The sequence below is a fragment of the Malus domestica genome, chromosome 14, assembly GCF_042453785.1.
Source record: "Malus domestica chromosome 14, GDT2T_hap1".
Lineage (NCBI taxonomy): Eukaryota > Viridiplantae > Streptophyta > Magnoliopsida > Rosales > Rosaceae > Malus > Malus domestica.
Genome location: NC_091674.1, coordinates 31,106,867 through 31,124,901, shown reverse-complemented (window position 1 = coordinate 31,124,901; position 18,035 = coordinate 31,106,867). Strand labels below are relative to the sequence as shown.

The 18,035-nt window shown below is 36.9% G+C and overlaps 1 protein-coding gene and 1 long non-coding RNA gene across 7 annotated transcripts; one reads left to right on the top strand and one right to left on the bottom strand.

Annotated features, from left to right (window-relative positions):
- Positions 1-2,302: 2,302 nt before the first annotated feature.
- On the bottom strand, positions 2,303-5,148 carry LOC103455660 (uncharacterized). 6 transcript variants are annotated; one of them, XR_011575588.1, is made up of 4 exons: positions 4,589-5,148; positions 4,126-4,325; positions 2,821-4,037; positions 2,303-2,509 (listed from the first exon to the last, which is right to left on the bottom strand). It is a non-coding gene; the product is annotated as an uncharacterized lncRNA (long non-coding RNA). The 6 variants fall into 6 exon arrangements; XR_011575590.1 differs by lacking the exon at positions 2,303-2,509 and having other exon boundaries at positions 2,655-2,984; positions 3,709-4,037; positions 4,589-5,137; XR_011575587.1 differs by lacking the exon at positions 2,303-2,509 and having other exon boundaries at positions 2,655-2,984; positions 3,413-4,037; positions 4,589-5,127.
- Positions 5,149-9,573: 4,425 nt separating this feature from the next.
- On the top strand, positions 9,574-10,674 carry LOC103455659 (zinc-finger homeodomain protein 11-like). Its single transcript, XM_008395241.4, has one exon. It carries the CDS (start codon positions 9,834-9,836, stop codon positions 10,437-10,439), a length of 606 nt encoding a protein of 201 aa, XP_008393463.1. The 5' UTR covers positions 9,574-9,833; the 3' UTR covers positions 10,440-10,674.
- The last annotated feature ends 7,361 nt before the right edge of the window (positions 10,675-18,035 follow it).

The window sequence follows — 18,035 nt, the reverse complement described above, 5'->3', positions numbered from 1 at the left end:
CATTGGGCTTCCAATTTGGTATAATCTGATTCTAAACTTTCCTATCTTCATTTTTGATATATTATAGGTCAAATTTTGTTAAGAAACAATTGAGTTACGAAGCTTTGAAAATTGCCCAAACTTCCGGCCAAGAGCTCCAGGACACTTAATGGAGTTTTTAACGAAATGACCAAAATGATGGATCGTAGACAATCTCAAGAACCACTTTTATTGATTTGAAATGTTAGGGACAAAAGTGATGAGTTATGCAAATCTCAAGGATCATTTTGGCTATTTAGCCGATATTAAATTAATTTATTATCTAGTGCTATTTAGAAACCCAAAATATCAACAACATTGCTCTATCATTGTATGTAAAACTCACTTGTTTAACAAAATAACCAACAATGTACTCAGTTTTTTGCTTCTGAATATATCACTATAAGTTTAACAGCTAAAAACTGAAACGCAAAATTCCTTTTCTTGGCCTTGTATTGCCAGTCTTCACCCTTCAACCTTCAACCCTAATGCTGACCACAATCCTTCACTTAACATTTTTCTGGTTCACATCTTTAATGCTCATGATTTTCTATTATTATTTATTTTTCTTCTTTAACATACGTAGGTTGCTGACTTCACTTAATGGTAACAAAAATGTTCACAAATTGTGTTTTCTGATAGCCTGATACTTATTTCTCTCATCGCCACAGCTTCTGACGAAGAAAAGGTTCTACCAAAGAACCAGTTCACCACAAAAGCTACAGATCAGTGTGTGACTTCTCCTTCAACTTTATGGACCTCACATTTCGTTGACTAGTGCAAGGCCTCTGCAGTAGAAGCCTTGAAAAGTCATAAGGCGTTCCTAATCTATGAAAGTCCATTTTCAAAGCAATCCAATCCCACAAATGCCTGTCATGATTAACAACAAAAGGCCCATCGTTCACCTTAAGTACCATTGAACCCAAGTCAAAGCTCGAAGTGTGATGATATGAAAAGTTACGCCACGTTGGAAAGGTAAAAACATATTGTAAGAGCTTATAAGAGTTGAGCTACTTCTCTATGATCTGGTGGTTTATTCGCGTCAACTTTCTTCATAGTATTAGGAATTTACAACGTATTAGAATTGTGTAACGGTATTGATATCACAAAGTACACAATACTGACGACCTAACGTAAAAGTAATCTAAGCCCCACAGGGAATATAAAAAATCTAACCCAATATGACTTAGAATCCTAACTAGTTCTCCTACACTAACACAGATATTCGCGTCACCTAGTTAAACTGTCCACATCTGATTAATCTCGAATTTTCGGCACAAATATGAAAGAGTGATGATCCGAAATTGTCCCTAGAACTAGAAAGTTGAAAAACCTTGCAAAAACATATAAGAAATTGATCAGTCACAACCCTCTGTCAATTGGTTTTGGAGTTGAAACCACAACTTCCCTAATAAACTGAAAACCAGTGAAGAAATGATGTTGCAAAACAAGGAAGAACCACAGTAAGCAATGAAGGAGAGAAAGAGAGTTGAAAAAGCTTAGAGAGGTAGAAATCTTCTGTATTGTATTGATATTCTCTTAACTCATACAACAACTTCATTACAAGCTTATATATGACAGCTATAGTAGCTTACAAGCTAAGCTACTCTTATAATAAACATAACTACCTTCTTAGGACTGGTTTGATATTGCTGTGTTTTGAAAAAATATTGTTTCTGCTGTGATGTGAGAATAAGCAGTTGTGCAATAAAGCAGCAAAGTGTTTGGTAAACTTTTTTGTAAAAGTGCTTTTGAAAAAAAAAGCAGTATTATAGTGTTTGATAAACTTTTATGTAAAACAGATGCGAAAAAAGCTGGGTTTTGCAGCTTTGTGTTTTTGGTTTTTTTTTTCATCCAAAACTGTGAAAAAAAACTAAAGTTGAATGTTTACCAAACATAAAAAAGCTCACAATTTTTTTTGATAGCCACTTTTTTCAAAATCACCTCAGCACCAAACCAGGTCTTAATCTCATGACACTTGTCTAATCTACAATCATTGGATCTTAATACTCCTAACATAAACATCGTACTTAAAATTAGGATTACCATTGTAACATAGTTGATAATTAGTAATATACTAGCTAGTAATGCCCGCGCATTGCTACGGTGTTACAAATTGCATAAATAATTATGTATAATTTTCTTCAAACAGTTTCTCTAATTATGAGTTTTATTAAACATGAAATGAGAGATTATTTTCTTGTCACAGAATTAGCATTTTCAATGCATCAAAGCAAGTGGTAATTATTAAAATGAATATGTTAACCTATAGCATAAAATCTAATAACCTGAATAATAGTGTTTGAATTGATATCAACAATGAGAAACACAATTGTAATTATAAAGTTGGGTGATTTAATGGTTACAAACCAGTTAAATCACCTAGGCATAAAGAAATAAAAAGTAGATGAAATTTAAGGATTGACTTGAGCTTGGAGTTCACAGAATGCTTTTAAGAGTAGTAAATGTTTTGTTGGATTGAGTTCCTTCTCTGCACAAAATGCATGAATAAAATTCTAATTTTCAACCACCTGTAGTTTATTATTAAGCTAAAGAAATACACAGTAAGCACATCACAATCACGGTAATAACAACTTTCAAATAGCATTACATTTATCAATTACTCTGCACGGAAATTTCAAAAATGGATAATTAAGTAGTAATTTAAGATCTTTGAAACTGCAATTTTATAAGTCACTATACCCAAATTACAAATTATGCAGTCAGTCTCACTACCCTCCTTATTACACATCGAAAGTTAAAAAACAATATAGTTTCTTTGAGATTTGTAAGTGGAACTACCTCATTGAACGCCTTTTGGAAGCAATGCAACACCTTTTGGAACCTTTGCCTCATTCTGGTCTGGAGTACATAATGCACAAGCAGTTTAAGCATTTCCCAGCCCCACAGAGCATCATATTTCCTATGACTAATCCACAATGCCTCCTCCAGCTTTGAAATAGTAGCTGGGCAAACAAACACAAATCCACATTTATAAATTCAAACTCCCAACTAATTAAATGAAAGAAGTCCCAAATTTAAATGTTCAACTACCAGATAAAACATGGAGAATTCCTACGTCTAAAATAATTAATCTAGAAAAAGAAGATATTTCAGGAAAATTCAAAGTTAGCAGTTAGCTTCTTTGATTCCTGAAAGATCTCTCCTGCATTTCCAAATGGTTAAAAAATGTATAATTTTACTCATCATGAAAGGCCAAGGAGATTACAATGATTATAGTTTAGTGTAAGCAAACTCAATATACTACAACTGATGCACAATCCAATTAAAATGTCCATGAAAACTGCCAATACGATACTTAAAACAACCATAATTCGCCACAGAAGGATTGTCAAACCAACAATAGGGATGCAAGCTATTTCAAGAAATGGACCTTCTCGAGTAATCAAATCTTGAATCAGTCGATACCAGCCTTTAAGTAGCATATAAATGGACTCTTTACAACAACAATTATAGTGTAAACAGAATCTCCACGATTAGCCCCAACACGCCAACTATATCAAATCCCAGAATGCGAATCGACCTACAATATGTCCCCGAAAAAGAATTGAGTTCGGATTAAAACCGCTCTTTTAGGCAATGTTATTTCAAATGTTTATATATGGCTACTAATACATAATTTGATGACAGAAGCAAAACAATTCGAGTCACTAATTGCAATACATTTACCTTATGGCTCGATTCAAATGTTTATACTTGGCAAAATCACTCACGAATGACTGTCCGTATGTATCTAAGATCACCAATTAGGCAGAATTACTCAGGACTAACAATATAGGCACCCAAGCGTCCCATGACACACCATGACTGAATAACCAGCACAAATATCCTAATAAACCTGCAGATTAGTAGAAATAATAGAAGAGCGTTTGATGTTGAATATAAAAAATACATAAAGAAAGCAGGTGCACGTACATACATTTCCGAAGAGATCAGCATTGTGATCAGATAGGGATCCATAGAATTCAAGCCATACGTGGGAATTAAGAGGATTGAAGCTATCATGCATAAAACATAGTTACCGATTAATAGAAATGGAATTGTATACAAAATATAAGATATAAAATAAGAAGAAAGCATACTCACTTTCTGAAAGTGACTTGGAAGGGAAGGACACGACTGGTACATACTTCTTCATTGAACTCAACCTTTCAACAGCAAGCTAATAAAGGAAAACTGCAGTCTTGTTCATTTCCTCATCGCTAGGACCAAGTGTAATATTCTTTTCATTAAATTTAAATAGCAATATGTCAAATTCATAGATTTCACCTCGAGGCCAATGTTATCTTGAGTACAAAGAAAAACCGTTAGCGTTCGTTACAATCTATAAAAACTAACATAAAACTTAGCCAAAACATACCCAAACTGAATACGATTTGTTTCACATTCACTTGAATACACAGATCAACCAAAATTGAGTGAAAATATGGCAAGAAAATCGATCTCAATTATAATAATAGTCAGAAACAAGAAAACAAATCGAAGAGCAAGACAACCAAAAATGACATCAAACTGCGAAGGAAAGCTCAAAAATTTAGAAATCACTCACCTTAATACGTACCAGTAGAGAGGCTTGAAACAAAACCGATGCAACGAACGATTGCAAAATTCAAAGATCGTGTCTCGCCGGAGATAATTTCGCGAAACAAAAAGGAAGAAACTGAGAGACAACAGGGCGCACAATGACGGAAGACAGGAAAACCCAGATGAGGAAAGCAGAAAACGGAGAGCCGAAAGGTGAAGTGAAACAGATGAGTCGAAGGAGAGAAAGAAAGGATGCTGGACGCGTGGACTGGATGGGTAGAACCGGGAATTCACTGCACTCATAAGGAAAAAGCCCGGCAAAAGCTAAGAAAGTCCGAGGACATTATCGCCCTCGTACACAAACAGTGAAAAACAGTGCCGGAGGAACCGAGTTTTAGTATATAAATAATATGGTGGTTGTTGAAGCCTTGATCGAAGGCTGCAAGGCAGCACATGCAATGAGTAAATGTACTTGATCATGACTAATTAAAGAGAGCAAATGAGATATACTAGGAATGGGTGATGGAACATTATAAAACCAGTTTATCAGCTTAAAGATTGTGTCTGTTTATCAGCTAAATGGGTTGTTAGGGTAAATATTGAGTTAAAAAATTGTGTCTGTTTATCAGCTAAATGGTTGTTAGGGTAAATATTATTGACTTAAAGAATGGTCATTAAGCAGCCATGCATGGCAGGAGTTGCAGACTTTAAGCCAGCTCCAGGCATTGGTCTTGCATGTCATATGTATATGCCAGCTTGTACAGTCAGGACTCAGCAGTACTCATGCATCTATATACTACAGTGACTTCACAATGAAAGCAGGTAAAAGGAAACAAGGGAAATGCTTCCAGCAAAAGCCAAAAGCCAAGAACATAATTCCCCACACGCGCGGGCCATACCGCACGATACACATCAAGACTCAACAGGACTTGGGAGTGAACCGTGAACAGGAAACCCCTGCCATCCATTTCCCCACCTAACTTCACATCATGATATATATTATTATAACTTAAACCCTTTATGCAAAGGGATCTTCATTTTTTTTTTCAAAAAATAGAGATTAAGTGTGGGATCCATTTCACATCGAACTTCAACGATCTTAACCATTTATGAAGTGCAACTTGAAAAATGTTGACATTGGCATGTCAAATGTCGACCATGGCATGCCAATGACATGCCAAGCCTCGAAAAATGTCAACCATGGCATGCCAATGACATGCCAAGCCTCGAAAAATGTCGACATTGGCATGTCAAATGTCAACCATGGCATGCCAATGACATGCCAAGCCTCGCAAAATGTCGACATTGGCATGTCAAATGTCGACCATGGCATGCCAACGACATGCCAAGCCTCGCAAAATGTCGACCATGGCATGCCAATGACATGCCAAGCCTCGCAAAATGTCGACCATGGCATGGCAATGACATGTCAAGACTCGCAAAATGTCGACCGTGGCATGCCAATGACATGCCACGCCTTGCAAAATGTCGACCATGACATGTCCATGGCATGCCAATGACATGTCAAGACTCGAAAAATGTCGGCCATGGCATGCCAATGACATGCTAAGCCTCGCAAAATGTCGACATTGGCATGTCAAATGCTGACCATGGCATGCCAATGACATGCCAAGCCTCGCATCTTGGCACCCAAAAAACTTGCTGCTAGCCTCGCCACTAGCCTCGCTTTCTGTCGACAGCAAGCGAGGCTAGCGCCCACTCTGACATGCCAAATTGCACAGCAGGCATGTCGAAACACGTCGAAAATCTTCAAACAATGTCAAGTCCCATTTTTATTGATAATTTCCCCGCACAATCCGCACCATATAGTTAGTATATGATTTTTAGAAGGTCCTTAAACTTACGGATTTGAAAAATCTCGCACCGATTTTTTTTTACGATTTTTCCAATTTCTCGAAATACTTGCCATGCTAAAAAAAGTCTGAATTTTTTTTCTGAAAATCCCTTGTATCTATATGTACATCCCTGCAAAAAATCTCGTTCAAATTCCAAGTATTGGTTTTTTCATGGCCCAATATGACTCCTCACGAAAACTGATGTCTCCTCCTGGCAGTGCCATAACAGCATAATATGCTATATAGGGGGGTGGTGCTCCCTGCATGTCAAGCCTCCCAAGCATGGCATGCAGGCTGCACCATCGGTCTAGGGATAACATTCCCGCACATCATCACATGTTGCCTCGGTATATATGATGTGTCGGGTTTGGGACATTCCCGCCCATGGTGGCGGTCCCCCTCCGCCGCCGCCGCCACCATGGGTGCGTTTTAAATTTTATTTTATTTTATTTTAATTTTTTCAAATGTTTTGAAATGTTTTGAAATGTTTTCAAACAAAACAAAAATGTTTTCGTTTTCAAAATTAAAAGGGGGACAAAATGGTTTTAAGCGGGGTGGAAAAAACGTTTTGAAAAATAGCGGGTTGGGAAAAATGTTTTCTCTTTAAACTTTTGGGTTGGGTTTGTTTTCTTTTGCTTAGGAGCGGGTGTTTTTTCCGACATGCATGTTTTCAACCCTCGGTTGCCCTTGAAAAATAGACGATTTGGATCGTTAAAATTTGATGTGATGTGAACCTTACAACTAATCCCCATTTTAATAAAAAAAATAAAGATCTTTTCCCTCCTATTATAAGTACATCTCCCACAACCATTCTTATCCAGCTCACACCGTTATGAGCACCATATCTTACTTGTCCAACCCAATTCTCTATGCTTGGTATATGTGTTGTGTGTGCCTACTTTCGTTTATTTTTTCAACAATTCCATGTAGATATTTTATTACATAAGTGAATATATTTAAGTATGTTATTCATAAAGAATAAATAAAAAAAATTCAAACTGTTAAAACATATCCAATTACAATGGAGACAATAGAGATAAATAATATGCTTCAAAATATACACTGAAATAAACATCCTTTGATTCAATAGCCATATTGTTTCCAATTGATTTTTATAGAGATATTTTTTAGAAAACCTAAAATTAGACGGTTTGAATCATGAAAATATAATGTGAAGTAGCACTACAAAGATGTTCCTCAAATAATTAAGTTTATTTGAGAAATTTCTCAATTGAAACACACTGTGTGTGTGTGTATATATATATATATCTTGATCACCATCTGCTTACTAATTAACTTTGATTACCTTAACAATCACAAGGGTCATTAGATATATGGCATATGAATATTTGGTATTTCTCAGACCCTCTAGTGAATGTCATAGTAACAATATTGATGTGGAATAGGTCATATACATCTGTATATGTGGTGGATATAAATTGCAGTTAGCATGAAAAAACACATACATATGTGATTCCTGACATATATTCATTGTGTGACAGTATGAGCTAATGGCTTTAGGCTTCATTTGCTTGGCTACATGTGGACTGGAGAATTAGCAGATGGCTTTCTGAACAGGTTTTCAGTGTGTGGTTGGAGGAAATTGTATCATTGCATTGGTAGTAACCAATACTGTTGGAGCTAGTTAGAATTTTATGCATGTAATCCGATTTTTTAATTAAGTAGTTAACAGAAATTGTACGTAACCCTAATTAGATATATTAATTAATTAAACTGAAGAAGAAAACAAAATCGTAGCAACTGATTGCAATGTTGTCGTAAGACAAGGAAGTGAGATGGATTTTCTTACCTATTGATGTATAAGTACAAAACATGAGAAGTGGCCCACCTTTTGTTCCACTTTCCCAACGTGAATTATTGGATCAAACCCATACCACCTCTGCTTCACGGGTCCCCCTCAACTCATGATCTGAAGAATTTTGCTAGCTTCTTGTGTAAATTTGTATTTGCTCCCTGGCTTGGTCGCTTTAATTAATGTCTAAACATCCTATTTATAGTTTCTCATATCTCTAAAAGCTTCAAGAGTCCAAATAAGACACTGAAAAGGTCCTTTAAAACTTAAAAACACCAATAAAATATTGTAAACTATGAAATTTGGTTTAAAAAAACCCCATATATCACAACAAAATAGCAAGCTTGATGCACGTTACCATTCTTTTCAAAACGGCATACCATAAGCTCAAATCAGACACTAAAGCTTAAACCTACAAAGTTTTATTCTTACTGCTCAATTTGCACCTTCCGCCATATGATCTATATCATCTTACTCCAAATTAAAAAAAAAAAAAAAAAAAAAAAAAAAAAAAAAAAAAAACAACCATGTTCCATGAACCATCCCTCGCCCATAACTTCCTGAGTTGGACGACCTTGACTCTGAATTGGATGATCGAACAATAATGTTCCCCAAATTTTTTTATTCAAATGTATTGTTTCATGAACCAAGACAATACATCTAAGAGCAACTTTTATTTCAAGAAATTCATACTCGTCACTTTATATTGCAATGCGTATAACATTTTATTTATTCCATATTTTAAGTTCATATTCACAGTCTTCCATTAACACTTATGTTTTTACTAAGTTTACAAATTTGTCATGTTATTGTCTCGTGAATTCATTTGGATCTTAATCATTGTTTCTTTAAAAAATAAATAGTTTGTTTCTAAAACAATGTACTCTAATCAAAATATTTAAACCCTAATTATTTTGCCATTGTTTCACCCTTAACCTTAATCATTCTCAAGCTTAATGTTAGTTAGGGTAAATTTGTTACCCTAGCTGTATCAATTAGGCGATAGAGCGTGATATAAAGTGACAATTGGTTGCATTGAACATTTGAATGACTAGCTTGTCGTTATATTAGCATGGCTAAATCTTCTCTGTATCTTGCCGATCATTTCACAAAGATTCTAGACATATCAAACAGCTGCATGCCATACAACTGCATAATAAAATGCTTATATTGATTTTATTGTTGTGTCCAAATGCCACCGGAAAATCCCCCCATGCATATAAGATTATCGGTCAGGAACCTTATTACATGCTCGTTTTTTCTGTTTTTGTCATTTTTTTTTCATTTTTCAATTGGATATAAATTTATCATAAGAAATAATATATTACTAATCACGTTAATATTGTGTCAACTTAATTACTTATACGTGCATAATTACGCAATCGAAAATAATATTAGTAGTGACCCTTTCACCTATAAATTAACGTATCATGAAATTCTATTCTTCAACAGTTACGACCAACATGGCACTAGTGTAAATAATCCAACCAAACAGTACCACATTGGAAACCTGTGTCTATTTTTACATACTGTAATTACAATTATCAAACAAATAGAAGAGGGAGGGAGGGAGAGAGAGAGAGAGAGAGAGAGAGAGAGGGATGGAGGGAGATCATGATCCAAACACAAACGAAGTATACAGAGAGTGCTTGAGAAACCATGCAGCCAGCCTCGGCAGCTACGCCACAGATGGCTGTGGCGAGTTCACACTTGACCACGCATCCCCAGGCGGCCTACAATGCGTCGCCTGCGGATGCCACCGCAACTTCCACCGCAGAGTCACTTACGCAGCCACGTCATCGCAAGCTGCAGGAGGCGGTAGATCAGGACATCAGCAACACCATGTCATCATGAGCTGCAGTAGCCGAGGTCGAGATCCCGCCGAAAATATCATAACACAAGACCAACTCATTGACTACAATGCCGGTGGAGGTGGGTCGCCGGACAGCGGAGAGAGGATGAGCAGCGGGAAGAAGCGGTTCAGGACGAAGTTCACGGCGGAGCAGAAGGAGAAGATGCTGGCGTTTGCTGAGAAGTTAGGGTGGAAGCTGCTGAGAAAAGATCTAGAGGACGAGATAGAGAGGTTCTGCAAGAGTGTAGGGGTAAGCAGACAGGTGTTCAAAGTGTGGATGCATAATCACAAAAACCTTTCATCTTCTTCTACTTCTGCATCCACCGGCAATGCATCTTCTCTCACTACCCAGTAGTACCACCTCTCTATTCTCTAGGCACTAATTAATCCTCTTAATCCATCGCTTTAGCTTTAGCCTTTTATTTTCTTTCCTTTTTATTATTTGGACGTGTTTGGTCCTCATCATTTAGTCCTTTTTTATTTTCTTTTTTATCATTAAGCTATATATAATTTAATCCTACCTTATCTCTGCGGTCGGTTGTAATTCAAGGGATGCTAAAATGCCATGTGTTTTTTGTTTTTTCTTTTCACCGGTTGCATTTGATTTCTTAGCAAGCTAGATAAAGTGGTTCTGTATCTAATGTTAGCTAGTGATCCTTTCAATACATCTTAATTTGAAAGGGGTTTTCCATGGCTGGTCCCTGAAACGGGGCCTTCCAATTAAAATAATTTATGAAATAGAAAATTCATTAATTTAGTCCCTAAAAATGAATCCCGCAGATCAATTTGGTGTTTCAATTGCTTTTTCGTCAAATTTTCTATGGTTTTGTGAAGCCCTTATTCCGCAACCAAGCTGAATTAATAGATGAAAACGTTCTAGCGGCCGGCTTTTAGGTAGTGGCAAATAAGTGTGAAAGGCGACCGAGTTCGCTTCAACCCTGCAAATGCACATGGAGGTGGATTGTCTGCCATTCCATATCCATACTTTTTCCATTTTTTCCTGTTTATGTAGTTACGGTTAAGTTACGTCAACATTTTATATTGATTTTTTATAAAAATAATAAAACAAAAAGTAAGAAATGAAAGGGCAGATAATCCACCTCCAATGCACATACATAGTTTCAAACAATAGATTACTGATTGCTAGAGTTATACAGTAGACTCAAAGAGGAAGCATCGCAATGGTAAGGAGCTCTGTTATTAGTTCTCTAGAATAATACAAAGGCATGAAATTTGTGTATCAAATTTAGGTCGCAAACACATCACCGGTTTAGGTCTTTTTGGGATTAATATGTTTTTTAACAAACTCTAGTTTACGAGAAAGATATTTACACTTGGGTATAAAAGATGGTACACTACTTTAACTAACTGTTTTAATCCCCGTTTACGTTGTATCGCTGACTAGATTACTAATATTTGCAGCATGTTAGATCACTTATTCATGGAATATTATCCGTGGCCCCCTTACCCCTTTTAGCTAGTTTCAAGGCTTTAGAATAAAGTGTTATGAATGTATTTTCCTTTCAAGAATCTAATCAAAAGATATTTTCAACTCTTCCATGATTAATAGCCTTTGCTAAATGAGAAATGCTAAGGAGTCTTTTAAAAGTGAGATTTTTATGGACTTTCTGGCGTCTCATGTTTTGACATAATATTTTATAATGTTTGCACGTGAATTAACGTTAAACTGTGAGATGACAGAGAATTTATAGAGAGCCCCGCCTTTAAAAGAGAGTCCCCTAGCATCTTTCTTGCAAAAATAAGTTCCGAATCACAACAAAACAAAAACATGAGATTCGCTTAACTTTTAATGATAGGGGTTATAGCCATATTAGGCTAATCGTCCGAGTTATCATTTCCATTTGTTGTTTTGCATAGTACGTGGAGACACAACATAAAGTTTTGCCGACAGACACATACCTTACCTCTCTCGACCTCTCCATTGCCACCAATCGTGAAGACACCTTCGTGTCTGTCTTGTCTAAATCAAATTAATATGTCGACCTTATTTACATTACTTGCCTGCCATGGCATCTAGTGAAAGTTAAAACTTATCATGGGGAATTGCATAATTCGTCCTCAGCGTGATTTCAAATTCCCTCAACCTCATGCAGTATATGTGAAAATAATAAAAATTGTTGCTGGTCAGGAATTGTGGATTGTATACAATCATTCCACTTCCTAATGCATACTAAGTGGTAGTTCTTTTAGAATTGGCCCGATATTTTTGAGATAAACCTTTCAGTTGAATAGGTCTATGAGCATTAATTACACTCTGTATGAATTTATGTGGTGAAACTGAGGACATTATAAGTGTAATGGGTGCAACCGAGGAAGAGTTAAGAGAATGTGGACCTCAAAAAGTGATATTAGAGCCAATGGTTCGGCTTGTTAACCAAGTATCTCAGTTTATATGAGAGAGAGAGAGAGAGAGAGAGAGAGAGAGAGAGAGAGAGAGAGAGAGAGAGAGAGAGAGAGAGAGAGAGAGAGAGAGAGAGAGAGAGAGAGAGAGAGAGAGAGAGAGAGAGAGAGAGAGAGATGATTGAATTGATATCTTGCTTAATGAAGAAGCTATTACAAGATAGAGTATTTATAGTCCTAGTTAACCGACTCTTCTAACAGATATAACAAACAAGCTAATCTGTTTAAATGTGGCATCATTTCAGCCTTACAATCTTATACTTCTAACATCCCCCCTCAAACTCAAGATTGGGGCACCCAATCATGAGGTTGAAGCAGTCATATTGTCAAAGAACATTAGTGCAGTATTACCTTTGTGATCAACATCTCTAGACTTAGTGCAATTCATGAAGAACAAATTTTGATACGTCATGAAAGATTGATTGAATTCTTCCAACCAACTGCACAAGTAATCTAATTATAGCAACAAGAAATTCCAACTCAAACTGTAAAAGCCAGCTCAGCAACCCAGCAATTAAGAAGGAAGAAATTATTCTCAAAGTACATCCAAGATAAATGCTTCTGAACAAAAACTTGGGGCCTCCACCTTTGTCAGTAATTAGCATATGGTATGCTAGCTTAAGATCAACAATAATTGCACCATCACACAACCTACTCAAGGTATGCATTTCACCAAGTTTTCCAATGTTGTCAAGTCTTCTTGCTAGTGATAAGAGCATATATCTGATAAGGTATTACTTGTCTCCAGAAGAATACCACCACTCTTTGAATTTCCCAAAGGGAATCGTGTTGATTTTTCATCAGATGATTTGATGGTAAGACCATATTCGAGTGATGGAAGGTAACTTGTAGAATGGCACAAGGAAGTTGATACATTGATTTCATGATCTGAGCACTGAAATGATGGTATTAATGGAGTTTGGTGAGTGTGGTTTTGTAAATCATACAACTCAATAGACAAAATAGCTTTCTTTGTTGCCACAATTTCCAGCTTCTTACCAAACATACTTTCTATTCTTTCCTTATCAGCTATTTCACTAGTCATGTTGTTAGTCACATCATATTCTATTGGAATATAATCTCCCTTCCTGCCATAAACATGATTACATCCATTGAAACATCTATCATTGGGCCAACATCATTCATAATATTCTGTCAGTGGAGGAAGAGAGCCAAGAATTCCTTGAGATATTTTCATTGTACTTTGACATGATTTAGGGGCTGAAACTGAAGAGTGAGTATTAAGTATGTGACAACAATGAGCAGCAAAATGACCCTTATGTGAATTAGGATATGAAGATGGAGGTGAGCCAAGAACTCCAGGTGAAAATTGAGGAAAAACTTGTACGATTAAACCTTGGACCATTATTGTAATGGAATCGACCTTTACCACATCGCACGACATTAGACAAGTGAGATGGCATAGAAGATGGCATTGCATACGATTGGTTTTGTCCAGTGAAACTGGTAAGCATAACAGTCATTGGAGGTGCAGATGAATAGGTCATATTTTTGTACAAGCAAGTGACATCACTATGGTTCCTTTTATTACAGATTTGACATGGCTTAGGTGAATCAGTGATTCTGTAAAATACAATTAGCTGCACTATGACATTGTTGTGCACATAATTGGCAAGTGATTGTAGAATAAGAAGCTCCGTTGCTAAACTGTGAAGTGAAATCATGTACAAAACATTTAGTATTAGAATACCCTTGGCCTTAATTATATTGAAATTGCATGTGCCCTTTGATTTTGAGTAAAATGATTGATCATGTCCATTGCCTCCAGGACTAGCATGAAAACTAGAATGACCATTGCCTTGAAAACCTAAATTTTGTGTATAGCCATTTGATGCAGATGATCCATGACCATAATTTGCAGTTATTGAGTCTTTGGAACCCTGTCTTTGATCCTGTGCCACCATAGTAGAGATGAATGGTATTGAGGAATTGTTTTTAACAAAAGCTTTCTCTGCAAGCAATTGGGATCGAAAATCTTTGAGAGAAATAACATTTTCTCTGCCATGAATCACATATCTAAAGGTGTTGTACTCAGATGGCAAGCCATTAAGAGCAAGAATAACAATGTCCTCATCTGCAAATGTGACTCCAGTAGCAGCAAGAAAATCTCTTGCTTCCTTGATTTTTTGCAGGTACTGAGTCACATAATCAGTGCCTTTCTTGATGGTATAAAGATTTGATTTCATTTGAAAGATTGCAGTCCTACTCACGATGGAGAATTGTTCTTGAAGCCTAACCCATAAATCCCTTGCACTTGTGCTACCAATAGCACAAGAAATTGCAGAAGATGATAGGGTTGCAGTAATGAGATGCATAAGTACCCTATCATGCATTTTCCAGACCTTGTATTCATCTGTCTCGGTTCTTGAAGATGAGACACTAGTCATTACCTTAGAATCTCCATAACAAGTAGAAGGAAATTGGGAAGGACACATATTTGTGCCATCAACAAACCCTATAATCTCATGACCTTCAAGCATCAATTGCATTTGAAAGTGCCATTGAAGGTAGTTGGTCTCATCCAACTTGAGTGAAACCGATGTTGAAATAGATGAAATTAACCCCGTAATCGGTGATTGCAAGATCTGCAATTGACTCGCAGTAACCATGTTGATCAGTTTTCTTAGTGAACTTAAGACAAACACTTGGTGTGCAAGAACTTGCAGAAAACAGATGGCAAAAATGGGTAAGAATCACAACCCAAAAATTCAGAAAAGAAATCACAGAAAGATCGTAGAAGAAAAAAAATAGGTAACAAAAACAAAGAATTAAGGATCAAAAAAGCTTGCAACGAAGCTTATCAAATAACCAGTGATCGGTGATTGCAAGATTTGAAGTTGATTCGCAGTTACCATTTCGGGAAATTGTAGAGAAATCTGCTTGAGGAAAATACTCAAACACCTTGTGTGCACAAACTTTCAAAGTGAAGAATGAAGAACTAGGTAATCTTGATACACCCACCAGATAGAAGAAGAAAAAATTTCGTGTAGTGGAAGCAAAAGAAATGATCGAAGAAGTTGATCAAGCTTTAACGGCGATTGATACCATGTTAACCAAGTATCTCAGTTTATATGAATGTAGAGAGAGATTGATACCCTGTTAACCATGTATCTCAGTTTATATGAATGTAGAGAGAGAGAAAGAGAGAGAGAGACAGAGACAGAGAAAGAGAAAGATAGATAGAGAAATATGATTGAATTGATATCTTGCTTAATGAAGAAGCTATTACAATAGAGAGTATTTATAGTCCTAGTTAACCGACTCTTCTAACAGATATAACAAACAAACTAATCTGTTTACATGTGGCATCATCTCAGCCTTACAATCTTATACTTCTAACATGGCTTAGGACATCAATATTCGAGTTCAAGGTGGTGCACATATAGACAGATGATGGCTCAATTGGCCGGTAGACAGAGGTGGTGAAATTAAAGACAATATATTTGCAATGGGTGCAATCTAGAAAAGGGTTGGAAGCGTGTGGGCCCCAACAAGTGTTATTAGAGTCATTAGTTCAGCTTGGAGCAGTTGGAACATCATCAATATTTGAGTTTGAGGTGGAGCACATATAGTACAGATGGTGGCTCAATTTCCTAATAGATGGAGTTGGTGAAGTTGGGGACAATTCACAGCTCAACAAGTGTATTTTGGTATGGTCGGCTTTATAGCTAATTATTCTGATAATGTTAGCCAACACGTTCTATTGAATTAATTAGTAACATTATGTCACAGTGTGTCCGTTACACTTTAAAATTCTCTACATGACCATCATGTAAACCTTATATCTAATGCATTTATCGTTACATTATAATACTTAAAAGAATAAACAAATGAGCACACACTTTGTTCGTCACCAATATCCTCGGCAGGAGCAGGATCATTTCTTGAAATGATGAAATCGACATGAGTCTCTCAATATGAGTTCATGCTCAACAATCATGGAGATGTACATAATGGCATTGTGGCAATCACCTCAGACGCGTAAATTCTTGGTGATCCGGATAGGTTGGCCTGGCCGCTTAGTTAGGATAGCATAGGCCAGAGCCAACTTTTCACTATGCTCGGAAAGAATCTCCTCCCCTCACCATCACGTCGTGGAGTGCAAAGCTTCTCTTGGGAACATATCCCATGTCTTTGATGTGTTTAATCAATTATGGAAGTTTCTAATATATTTCTTGAGATGGAGGCAGATTCTCTGCTCTCCTACTTCTCGTGCCCTCTTGTTTTGTGTGGTCACGGATAAGTCACGTCAACATTTTATATATTTTTTTTATAGAGATAATAAGACAAAAATGAATAGTAATATAAAATGTTGATGTGGCTTAACCGTGACAATACAAACAGAAGGGCACAGGGGGGGGTACGGAAAGTGGGAGGGGCAGAAAATCTGCCTCCTTCTTGAGACATTCGATGAGTCATGCCGCCCACAAAGAGCGTTGAGTTGCCTTTCTTTCCTTGCACCCAACTACAACCAGGCCTTTCCTTGGTGCCAGTATTTCTCATTAACAATCGGATTCTGGCCACGTCTTTTCGACGTCTGGCATTAATTGGCATATACGTTTGAAAGCAATGTATATGATCCATCATTCTCTGACTCAGTCTCTGATAACGGTTGCGCAACATATTCACCTAGTTCAACGTTTCAATGCGTCATGCACGCACTGAGCAAGGCCACCCATACAATTGGGGTTCGTTGCATAGGCATGTCTTTGATCAGCTTCAATGTGTCATCCAAACGACCAGCACGACCCAAGAGGTCAACCATACAACCACGGTGTTCCGCCCCAGGAACAACGCCAAAATCCTTGCTCATGCTGTTGAATTACCTCGTTCCTTCATCAACCATTCCAGAATGGCAGCAGGCATAGAGGACAAAGACAAAAGTTACACCATCAGGCACCAGCCCCACTCTCTTCATCCGATAAAAAATCTGCGGGGCTTCTTCACCACGACCGTGCATTCCATAACCCGTCATAATTAGTGAAGTCCAAGAAACAACATTTCTTTATTGCATGTAATCAAACACAACTCTAGCAGCATCACTGTCTCCGGATTTTGAATGCATATCAATTAACGAGGCAATTGGCCACAAACAGCTCCCCGTAATCACACCGATTGCCTAGTATAAAAGCATGAATTTGTTTACTAGACCTCAATGTACCTAGACCAGAGGCGTTGAGGGGAAGTGAAAGGTGCAATGGCACAGGGCCTCCAAAAAATGTTGGTATCTTATATTTATATGTAATAATGTTATATATTAAAAATACTTTTATTAGCACTTTAAAATTTTATAGTTGTTGTAAAAGCTATATGGTGTATGCCCACATCCCACATGCATTTGGAAAAAGGTGAAAAGGATAGTGATATATTTGTTGTTATGTATTATTGTCAAAAGTAGCTATCATATCATCTTTGGATGTTCTCATGGGAGTAGCTCAATAAATAGAGCGATCCGTGTGTTATCAAAACACACACTGTAAAAGAAAGAATCAAAGAAATAATATCAGTA